Below are 12,402 nucleotides of genomic sequence, written 5' to 3'. Positions count from 1 at the left end.
TTATTATTATTATTTTTTTAATATAAAATTAATTTAAACTTATTAAAATATATTTTATAATACTTATTTAAATTAATTATTAAATATATTTTAATTTAATTGAATCGCTCAATGAGCTTTTGAGCCATATTTAGGCTTTGAGCTTGAGCCGGGTCGATCGGCTCACTTAAACCCCTAAATTACATTATGATTCTTGCATTACCCAATGAGAACAGCTCACGATTCTTTACATAACCAAATAGAAAAAATAATTCCCCTACATTTACTTTACAAACAATTAAGCCTCTCAAAATATTTACTCTACACTACATTTACTTCACATTTCATTCACTTTACCGCCAATCAAACAGCCTCCATATGCACGGCAAATTATTATGTCTGGTGTCCGGATTCATCCGGACACAAATCCAGACGCATCACGTCACCAAAATGCATCGGGACCCAGTGTATTCGAGTGACGTGGCGCATCTGAATTGGGTGACTGGACGTAATAATTCGCCCATAAGCACAACCAAAACAAACTAAGAACAGTGCAAATTTTGTATTTTCGCTAAAGTCCTTGTGATTGCCTCATTATACATGAAATGCAAGGAAGATAAAAGTGAAAGAGCAAAAACTCTAGTATACTATTCATATTAGGAGATATAAGTTAGTAAATAAGCAAAAAAAGCATAGAAAATAAATCATGAACATCAGTTATTCCACTAACCAAGCCTTTACATCTGCAACTACAATTAAGCTCAGCTCACTATGGCAAAACTCAATTAAGCTACACTGTACTGTGGAAATCTACATGTATTAAACTTACATTACCTTATTAATGTGGTTATTTCAATAAAAAACTTGAAAAAAAAAAAAAAAAAAAAAAAAAAAAAAAAAAAAAAAAAAAACTTGGCTGCATTCGTTCCCTGATCCCATTACAAAGAAGAGAACGCTTTTGTGAAATTATTTGGAAAAAATTATAAGCCGGCCTTGCTTTTATTTCTTCCTTCACATCGAGTTTTTCTCAATTCTAACACTTTTGTGAAATTACCTGCGGATGTCTGAATTCTCATAGTACCTAGACCGAGCTTCATTGATGGAGGCCTGTAGAGCTTCATATTTAACAAGTGAGGACTCCGCAAAAGACTTCAACCGATCAAAGAAGACAACTAGACCAGACTGTAAACTATCATAGTTCAAGCTCCAATCAACAGAAACTTCATTTTTCTCAATCTCCTCGTACTGTTCGCCACCCTTGAAACTTCTTGAAAAAGAAAAGGTGGATATCAAGCTACCTTTGCCTTTTTCTGTGTGAGGCATGAAGAGAGCTGTGACTTTAGTGAGATCACTTATGGCATCTTCCACTTGTTCTACATCTAACTCATCCATTAAGGCTAGCCAGTCTCGGCAAGTTACAAAAATTGGTGGAGCGATGTCAGTTCTTGGTGAGAATTGCCTTCTCCTCGAAGATTTCTGTTTTGGCGCAGGAGGCATGAGGACACATTTGAGAAGCCAGTTGTTTATGGCATGCAAATAGGATTTGTGTGCTGCAATCCATTTGGTGAAGCTTGAGCATAGAGAGTTCAGCTCAAACTGGACAAGCATGGTTGCCTGTCGGTGGGAATCAGAATGCACTGAAACTTTACAGCTGTTCTTCTTGCTTGCATCTGAGATGATTTTATGCTGGTTTTTGTGGCACTCTAGCATCATTGCCCACATTCGAGTTAATCTATGTTGGGACATTGGAGAAAAATGTTAGGTGATTTGAAACTGGTGATTTGAAACTGTAAGATAATTTTAACTGTAATGGGAGTCAAATCAGAAATTTAGCCAAGTAAAAAGAAATCCAATCACCATCTATGTTGCACGGATACTCCTATTTACGAGGCGTGCTGTATCGGACACGTGTCGGATACGCATACGCCTCCGATACGGCACGGATACGTGTCAGATACGGCAAAGCCGTATCCAATTAAAATACTATTTAAATTTGACTGGACACGCGTATCGGATACGCGTGTCCTATTAAAAAAACGGAGCCGCAATTTACCCTATTCTTTTCGGCTTTCCACCGTTTCCGCTCAATATCCATATTCATTTATGCGGCTGAAACATTTCAAAGAGATAGGTTTTTCGTTTCCACACAAGTGTTCATCTTCTTCATTATAGTTGAAGGAGCGGCTCGATGACGCGAGCATAGAAACAAACAGGATCATCCTTTGTCGACAAAGAGGCTTGACGACGCGAGCATTAAAGTCGATAGGATCATCCTTCGTCGACGGAGCGGCTCGACAACTCGAATAGTGAAGGCAACGTGAGCAGTGAAGGTTCGTTTCTTCTTCGTGCATGAATCGTTTTCTTACAATCATAGGCTCGGTATCGAAACTCGGTATCGCTTGAGGGTACCCGAACAGGTAACTGGGAACTCGGAGTAATTATGCTCACGGTACTGCTCGGAAAACACGAGCAGCAACTCAAATCTTTCATTAAAAATCAGAACATGGTGACGTGAGAACTCGAAGAGTATCGCTCGGTATTGGAACTCAGTATGCTTCGGTACTGTAACTCCGGATTGCCGTGGTACGACGGATAAATTGAATCTCCTGTTTACCCGTACCGGTCGTATTGAAACTAATCACGTACACGTCTCGAATGGCCAAACTCGGTACCGCTCCGGTATTGCTCGGCACCTGCTCGGTATTTGCTCGGTATTGCTGCGTAATAGAGGAGTACTGAATGTACCAAGCAAGGACAACGAGTAGCACGTAAAACATGTCGGAGTACCAGCTCAGTATCCCTCTTATCATAAATATAACCTGAAACTTACCAATAAACAACAGCACTTCAAAAATTTAACTCTTACGATATTAAGAAAATTTGTTTCGGGCGCTAGCCCCTAACCCGCGGAACCTGACCGAACGCCCGCTCAGGCCGGGCAGTAGCCCCATTGACCCCGGTGGGAGCCTGACCACCCCCCCCCCCTCCCTCAGAAAATAGTCGCAAAAGACCCACCCTATTACACTTTCCACTAATAATTTTCATGTATTACAATTCATAAATGTGTTTAATTTGTATAAATCTTTTGTAGATTAATAGCTTCTAAAGTGGAGTATGATGGAAATAATTCTTAGATGAATGGTCCGAATCAGGAACATCAATCATTGAGATAACCACAACTCTCTATGAGTATGTTAACAAAAATAGGATAAACAACAACAGAAAGGGAAGGATATAGGGCAATATTGCATAAACCAAATGCAATTTTGTAATGCCAACATACGAGATGATGATCTAGTCCATCAATAGAGTAAAAGCTCATTTTGTGAAGATTAGTGGTCATGGAATCAAAGTTTGTCCAAATAAGGTCATCACAAATGGAACTGAATTACAAAGAAAAATACAGTCTGTGAAAAATGAAGCAAAGGAGTAAAAAAGAGCCCAAAACATATTCCACTTCCAAGCACTCATGCTTCATATCCTCATCATCTTCGTCAATATAGATTGATGACAGTACAGTTAAATAAAGGGTCTTTTCGAATGGAGGGATTTGTAATACAAAAAACAGAATGAAAAACATGTTGTAATAGTGCCTTTGCCAGAAAAGAATTTAATTTACAAATGAGAGAGCAACTAGACGGTGAAATAGCTAGAATGTTTACTCAGCTGGACTTTCTTTTAACCTAGCAAGGAAACCACATTACATGAATTGCCTTTTGCATACTGTGGGCTCCGAAAATTCGTCCCGGCCCCGCTCGCTTTCTTATTCGGCGAGGGAGTTTTAACAGACTAAAGTTCCGCAGGTAAATTTTGAAGGCAGATGGGTTTGTAGATAAGACACTACCAGAGATTTCGCCCTCATTTTGTGAGGATTTATAATCTGAGTTCTGGTTTCCTATAGGCGCAAGCCCCTATAGTTAATTACCCCTCCGATCACGAGAGAGAACTTTCGATTAAGGCTAGTCGTAATCAGATCGTAAGAAATACGTGTTATCTGGCATATAGTAGCAGCAATGGTTTGGATTTGGAGAAATTAGGATTTGGAATTGGGTTTGATATTGGGAATTGGAAGGTTTGGAGTAGATTTAATTAAATTAAAAGTTAGAAATTCACGCATCTTGCACTAAGCTGATGGTGGGAATGGATGAGGACTCCGATCAAGATCCCATGTTCCGTCATCCCGGTCATCGTGGTCCTGTCTACTTAGTCAGAGGAGGTAGTCGACCCAACCTGACAGAAGGATCCTGTCGCAGCCATGGGTTGCTTCGTCCAAGGGACCTTGTAGACCGGTTGGTGTTTGTCTAAGGGACAAATTTAAATCACTTAGCTGGCAGAGGGCTTTGTGCCCTATCGATCATATCCTATTGATTCATATCTCAAGGATTTAACGCCATTAAGGAGCGTATTGGCTCTGGCCATAACCGCTACTGTGGTGCCATTTGGCGGCAAAACCACTCGTTCAGAGGGCCCCGTCATAACGTTTACCTGCAGTGCCATTTGGCGGCGAAACTGCCGGTTAGAGGAACCGTACCACGTCCTTACTGCAAAATTGTTTGAGAATGGATCCTAGTGTATATTTTCACTAGCATTTAGCTCTTTGTGAGCATAGAGTAAATTTTTAATTTGTCACCTCGGCAAATACTTGCGGAGGTGTCGATGGATTTTGCTATTAAGTGATTGATGGATTTATTTCAATTTTAAATATTTTTTTTGAATTTTGGATTTTGTGGAGTTTTTTTGGTTTTTGGATTTGTGAAGTTTTTTGATTTTTCTGGATTTGGTGGAGTCTTGAAGATATTTGGAATGGACTTTTGGGAACATTGGAAAATATTTGGGAACCCTCCGGTTGAGATCTGATAATCAACACGGCCATCATCGGGGTGTTTGGGAGTCATTTCTAGTTATAGGATTAAACCTTGTCAACTCTGTCGGCTGTTGCAGAGAGCGGGTTTTGTAGGCTTTATTGCCTTGAAGTGAATTTCTTTTGATTTAGGCTTTGAGAGAGCCCTGATATAGAATGTATTAAAACAAATATATCTGGTCGCATAACCATAGTATTTGTTTTAATGAGTTCGAACCCTGTCGATTCCAGCTATTGATCCCGATATAGAGGAGAATGTTTACGAACCTGAATTCACTTGTAAACCCTGCGCAGCATCCCTAACGTCACGTGTACCTACAATACAAACGCTCGCCGGGCCCATTCGGGTATAGATATATTTTTACCCCTTGTGTACCTATTGTGTATACATAACTACGTGCACGTGCAGTGGGGTATTTCTTGGAATAGACGCCTTCTGTCTGCTTTACGAATGTTGCAGATCCGGGTGGGTAACGTAGCGCTTTCTGGAATAAAATTGTTCTCTCTGCTTTCGTACAGGTTAGACTGTCGTGCTACTATTATTGATTTTTGTGGTGGTGTCATAGTGCACTAACGAATCTCCTGCGTTTGGCCGTAGGAGCTTGCACTTTGTCAGTATTCCTCCATGCATTTTGGTTGTGTGTCTTTAGTTTTTCAGTGTCATCGCTACTGCTTGCATGTAGGTATAGGGTGGATTGGTCTTCCTTATATACTGGAATTGACGTTCAGGATACTGCATTTACTAAAAGTCCTTCTGGCAAATCTGACCAATATAGAGGCTATTATATATGACATACAATCAGATTCTGTTTAGAAGAGAATTATGTTATTTGCAGATCTTTGTCGTTATCCGAACATTTGGCTTTGTTAAATCAGCTTGTCTATTCTCACCATCCTCTCTTATCACTTGCAATAAAGATTAAGCCTTTGCAAATTCTTTTCTTCTTCAAAGATAGTATAATGCCTGCACTGATGAGTAGTTGAAATCTTCAGATTGAAATAATATGAATGAATACTCATTGAAGACTTGTAAGCTAAATGAAGATATTTATTGCCTCTCTCCTACTTATGATGCCTTGTTACAATTGGTAAGAAATTTCGACTTAAGATTATGAGAAGCTAGTAGAGAATTAGTCCATCCTCTAAGTCATTGCTTGCAATCACTCTTCATTTATAGGTTATGTTATTATTTAGCGATATTTTGCATTCTAATTAGCATGAAGGTTCTTTCCACATTCGATTTTGTAGAGTTCATATTTTGATGCAAGTATATGTTGGTTGGAATGGAATGTAGGAAATTCATTGAAGTTCTTTTCATACATTCTTCTTTTGCATTTTGAAGGTTGGTAGCTCCACCTATAATAGGTTAACATCATTTGAAATCCCCCCTCTTCAGTCATCATCAAAAATCAAATCCATAACATCTAACTTGAGTTTTTTCTATGTTCAAGCTTTGCTCTCAAGTTTTGAGTTCAAAATGATTTCAAATTATAGAAGCTCCGTTTGAGCAATATGAGTTCTCATCATCCAAAAGCCTGTCGTTATAGTTCAAAAATTTGGGCCAAAGGTCTTAACTTGCCAAACCTCATGTTTCATGCTTCAATTATTTTTTGGCGCCTTATGCTCATTTGGATCCAAATTTTTTGTTTTGTTCCCCAAAGGTTTTTTTTCTTTTGTGTAGTTTCATGTAAGTCATTTGTTCATTGTTAATTTAGCCTGCCGAAAAGATCTATGTCATTATCTTTACTTAGTATTGCAACAGATCAACGTTCAATAGTTGAACTTATTCATTTAAATTCTAAGTTAATTTTGTTTAATGCATTAATTATGTCTATTAGATGTAAACTAGCTCAACTCAGTCTTATTGATGGTTGAGATTATAAGTCGATGTCTTTCTCACTGGTTCAACCAATTCGAGCAAGCTCTCAGAGTGGTCTTTGTTCTATTTCAGTTAAATATATTGTCCACAGTCCTTCTTGAGTCCTTTGGTTCCAATCAAATTATCGCTTGATGTTCCTCACCCTTTCTTTTATTGGATTCAAGTTTATTTAAAGTCTATATTGGTTAAGCCTTTTAACAAAAACTTCTCATTTGAACTTCCCAAGATCAAAAAATGTGTGTCTGATAATGATTTACCATCAACAACAACCCTTTCGGCATGACCATACCCGGTTCCGCTCCAATCTCCCCAATTAAGGGGATCAAAAACCAAACCGACCAGAGCCGCTACCCGCCACTCACCATTAAATGACGTTGACATATCACAAAGGTTGAATTAAGGTGAAAAGCTTCGGTAGGACACACGCCCAGGCTCGCCTGTCAATTTTACAATTTTCTCCCCACAGTAAGCAACACGCCGCAATAAAAGGCGTGCATGGGTTTTTATAAAAAGCATTTTTGTTGATAAGCAATTTTATCCCCCCGCCCGGGGTTACTTATGAGTGACCCGCGTCGCCGTACGTGTTTTTTGTGTATTTTTTTTTTTTAGCATTAAAAAATATTTAAATTTGTTATGTAATTTCTAATCCGAATTGGCTGTCCCGCACCGGATTCTCTATCTACCACGGCCAATAAAGGCGGCTTAGGGACAGTTCTCCAGTTTGCCACGGATATTGAAGCAATATAGATAGAAGTAAGAACCCCATCAAATGTACTAAATGTCACCCTGACATTGACAAACTGCAAACTAATGGTATGCATAATAAGGAAAAGGACAAGTAGTGCCCAAAGGTTTATGTGCATAGTATTAGAAATCCATACCGCTCGAGGTTGTCGTGGTTGGACACGTGGATCGAGGGTACACTCGCTCTAGCCTCGTCGTAGGGTGTCGCACCGGGTTCCCTCCTAACACGGGGCCACCTAAAGCGTGCTTATGGTATGCCGTCGCGACAGGAACGCCGAAGAAAGAGATGAAGGGGGGAGCATTTTATTTTATTATTTATTTGCATAATATTTATTATTAATAACTAATTAGAATTAATTATATTAACTAATATTTACACTCTGATAGTTCCAAAGAATGAAACACATTAAAACCCTTAATAAAATAATACTAAAAGACGCAATAATCATAATTAAAGTAAATTAGATAATGATGGAGATAAATATCATAATTAAAAACTAATTATAATTACGGAAAATTATTAATTAACAATTAAATAATTAATTAAAATTAATATGAGAAGTATTAATTAATAATTATAACTAAAGTACTGATTGAATATTAATTAATCAGATACAACCACCTAATTAACATAATTAACAAACGTGTAAACTTCGATAATTAATTGTATCCTTATATTGCCTATTAATTAATAACTAATAATAATAATATAATAATAAAATAAAATAAAATAAAAAAATATAATTCCCTCCCCCATTCCTCTCTGGCTCACGGGAATGCCACAGAAGCGCGGTGAACAGGAGACTTTACCTTCTCGACTAGCGAAGCTCGCCCTTGTTTTTGCTCAAAAATGTCGTACTTCCAACCCGACAAGAAGGGAACGCCGGAGATGAGCGAAGCCGGACGGAGGGAGTTCCGATGCGGAGGAGGTCGACGTCGTCGCAGGGCTTCCGATCGCTTCGGTTAAGGAAGAATGCAGCTCTCTCCTCTCTCTGTTCGGCTCGGCCGAGAGGTCGGAGATGAAGAGGACGTCCATAAAGGATCCTTCGACTGAAAACTGGTCCATCGGCATGAGCCTTGGCAGTCCTCGAGGAGAAGCGTCAGGGTGTAAGAGCAGTTAGTGGGAGCGAGAGGAAGGAAGGCAAGCACCGAAAAAGCCTTCAGTAGATTAACGTAAAAGAGTTTGGGCTCAAACATAGAGATCGAGTGAAATTCCCGGAAAGCTCGCAAGGAATTTCAAGCAGAGAAAATCCCGGTACGAGATGCTGAGTACGCAGTCAGGCTAGCGGAATATCAGGACTGCGGAATTCAAATACTGGCCAACGTTGAACGCGCTTCTCGACGCGAATACGAGGATTCCAACCGGCATACACCTTTAGCAACCGCCAATTTGGACGGCCAGTCAAAGGGTATTATTGCAGTTCGTTTCTTTTGGGATATGGTCAAGAGGTCCGGCCAAGACACATACGCTTAATCTTTGAACTTGTTGAAGAAACATTTTACAGCTCAATGAAAATACCGAGCAATATTGAAAGTCAACCTATAATGAATGGCAACAATCCGATAAACAGTGATTGCTGGAGATGCAATGTGTAAGTTTATGGAAATTTATGTATCGAATACACTCCAATGAGAACTCTCTTATGTTCTTATTAAGATTTCTGCTAATTAAAGATGGCTTGCTAAGTTCTTTAAAACTCGTTGTGTCCGTCAGGTTTAGTGATGTTGAGAAGATTCAAAAAATTAAAAATGCTCTTCAAGCAGTATGGATAGTGACCAAATGGTCATGTTATAAGAAGATGAAGTGTTGGAATAGGCGAAAGGTATGTAAAAGAGAAGCTTTTAGATGATTTATGGTGGGATGAGATTGAATACATCATAAATTTCACAGACCCAATTTATGAGATGTTGAGAGTAGCTGATACGGATAAGTCTTGTTTACATTCATTTATGAGATGTGGGATTCAATGCTAGCCAAAGTAAAAGAAATTATATATAGACATGAGAGGAAGGCACATCATGAAGACTCAAGCTTTTGGAATGTTATTTATGCTATTCTAGAAGATAGGTGGAGCAAAAGTAATACACCTTTACATTGCTTGGCTCACTCACTAAATCCAAGGTAAATTTTAACATTTTTTCATTTTAAATTCACAATTTGTTGTTTTGTAATTTCAACCTTTTTTTTATTATTTCATTTTAATGTTATTCGAAGATATTCAACTAAAGAATGGCTTCAAGAGGATCCTCAAAGAGTTTCTCCACATAAAGATTTAGAAATTTCAAATATGAGGAAGACATGTTTAAAGCGTTATTTTCCAAATGAGGACGAGAGAAGAAGTGTCAATATTGAGCTTGCTAAATTTTTTGGTTATTTAGAGGACTTTGGTGACCAAGAGTCATTGCGTGATAGGTGGAGAATTGATCCGAAAATGTGGTGGATTATACATGGAGCTTCAGCACCTCCACTTCAAACAATCGCCATAAAATTGCTTGGCCAAGTTTCATCCTCATTCTGTTGTGAAAGAAATTGGAGCACATACTCATTCATCCAATTAATGAAGAGAAATAAAATTACTCCACAATGGGCTAAAGATTTAGTTTATGTGCATACAAACCTTCGGCTTCTCTCAAGGAAAACTCCAACTTATATGGAAGGAGACAACAGGATGTAGGATGTTGCTGGAGATGGATTTGAATCTCTTGAGGATATGAGAATATTAGAAATTGCTAATCTTTCACTTGATGAGCTTGAATTAGAAGCTATGATATTTATTGAAGATGATATAGAAACTCCAAGACAAACCACTGAAGAAGCTAATCCTATCATTCCTTCTATTGAATAGTTGAAATTTCATGTGCTGGACAATTTATCTTCTTGTTTTTGTTGATGTACTAGACATTTAAATGTTTAATGCTTACTTTTATTTCAATTTTTTTGTCATTTCAAATATTACACTTTGATTATTTTTTTAATTTTTATGTATTATTTATATATTATAATGCCGTATCCGCGCTGTATCTGTATCTTGTATGTTTAAGAATTGGCGTGTCCCGTATCCGTATCGTGTCGTATCCGTATCGCCGTATCCGTATCGATGCAACATAGATCACCATTGAAATTACTTCAGAGGTAAAAGAACAAGAATGCAAGGTTATCTGTCTTAATGGTAATATATGCATATCTTTGCTTATAAAGAGGCTCAAAACAAAAAACAGCAGATGGATATAGCATGACTAAAACAACTACAACAAGCCTTAGTCCCACTACGTGGGGTCGGCTACATGAATTCTTTTTCGCCATTGTCCTGTTAAAAGTCAAATTCTCATATAAATCTACTAGAAAAAGATCATTTTTAATATTTTAATATTTTCTAACCAAGTCTACTAAAACAACTATGAATAATATTTTAAATATTCCTACTGCAAATCCAATCTTGATGCTAGCCATATTTTTTCCCAAAAGATGAAGCATGCTAAACAGAAAAGAAAGAACACACATGAATATGGGCGTAGAAGAGCATAAAATATAAAAAAAAAATAGTAAAGGCAACAGTAAAAATTTAAAACAAGAAATTGAAATCGAGGAAAAGTAGAGGTTGCATCAGTTAGAGAAGCACAGGGAACATACCCGCCAATCAACTCCTCTAGTTGTGGTTGTAGCTCCTTATCCCTTAACTCTTCAATTGACTTTGATATAGAGCTGATCCTATGAATGGCAACTCTAATTCTTGAGTGCAAATCCTTGACAGCAGCACGGGTTTTATCAATTTTATAGGTGCTTTCTGCTCTGGAATCTTGCAGTCTTAACATCCTGCACTTTAAGTCATACTCCCTTCGGATGAAACCACTTGCCTACAAAATGAAGAAGAATGTTGCAGTATGTGTAAAATAATCAATCATGGACAAAAATTTCATTCAACTGTTAGTGTTTCATATTCATTGAAGTTGTCTTTATCTTGTTTTGTATCTGAGATTGCATATTGACCAATTATTTGTTTCAGTTAAATAAGTAACAGTTAAATAAGTAAATTAGACGCAAACTCCTGCCATAATGCTGTGGCTCCAAAAATTCGTGGCCCAGCTTCTCCGTGTACCCCTTTCTTTTCTTTCTTTCGATTTAGGGTCGTCGAGGAGAGTTTTAAGGAGTAGGTTCTAGTGTAAATTTTTAGAAGGTATATTGGATTTTAAAAAAAAGACATTACCCAGAGATTTTGCCCTCATTTTGTGAGGACTTTATGATATTATTTCTTGTTTCCTATAGGTGCGAGCCCCCCTATGTTAATTACCCCTTCCGATAATGAGACAGAACTTTCAATTAAGGCTAGTTGTTGAACATATACAGAGTATCTGACATCTTGTCTTCTTATACAAGTGTTGCAAATCCGGTAGCACGACGTTGCACTTCAATGGCCCATGGTTTTTTTACTGATTCCCTGCTTTTGCTTACAGGTGAATCATAGCGTATCATCCAAAATAACCATGAGATACTTCATTGTTCTGATGCAAGCTCTAGCTTCTCATTCTTCGAGAGATCAGATCCAAGAATCATCTAGCATTTGCTTAGACCAGAAGAGGACATCCAAGTTGCATAAGATCGTTTTGTGATAGATAAAGTATCAGGATCTGATGAGATCAAATGCTCGACTGATGTGCTATTAGATTTCTTTATCATCACTGCTTGTGGACATTTGTAGGGAATATTATCATTTGCAAGCTAGTTTAGTATGTTAGCATGTTGATGTAGACTACTAGTTGAGTTGCATTTATCATTGGTTCCTTGTGCATGTTGGTCGACAAGTTATTATTCAACACACATTTGTACCTTCTAATTGCAGGGTAATATTGATATGAGCATTACATATTGATCTCTTGATCCTATCTTGTGATGGATCAATGTATTTGTCTACTGCTGAATGGTTGTTGACTATAAGACAAT

General features: G+C 37.8%; 1 protein-coding gene across 2 annotated transcripts in view; it reads right to left on the bottom strand.

Annotated features, from left to right (window-relative positions):
• Positions 1–649: 649 nt before the first annotated feature.
• LOC110103751 (nitrate regulatory gene2 protein) overlaps positions 650–12,402 on the bottom strand; it is a 33,483-nt gene continuing 21,730 nt past the window's right edge. For both annotated transcript variants that reach the window (XM_020832570.2, XM_020832569.2), the window contains 2 exons: positions 11,095–11,318; positions 650–1,711 (listed from right to left, as the gene is read on the bottom strand). In XM_020832570.2, coding sequence (XP_020688229.1) covers positions 1,030–1,711; positions 11,095–11,318 — 906 coding nt within the window. In that variant the 3' untranslated portion in view covers positions 650–1,029. The remainder of the gene's footprint in view (positions 1,712–11,094; positions 11,319–12,402) is intronic.

Source organism: Dendrobium catenatum, unplaced genomic scaffold (assembly GCF_001605985.2).
Source record: "Dendrobium catenatum unplaced genomic scaffold, ASM160598v2 fragScaff_scaffold_716, whole genome shotgun sequence".
In the NCBI taxonomy this organism is placed as follows: domain Eukaryota; kingdom Viridiplantae; phylum Streptophyta; class Magnoliopsida; order Asparagales; family Orchidaceae; genus Dendrobium; species Dendrobium catenatum.
The sequence above is the reverse complement of the archived record's forward strand: the minus strand, read 5'-3'. Positions and strand labels throughout refer to the sequence as shown.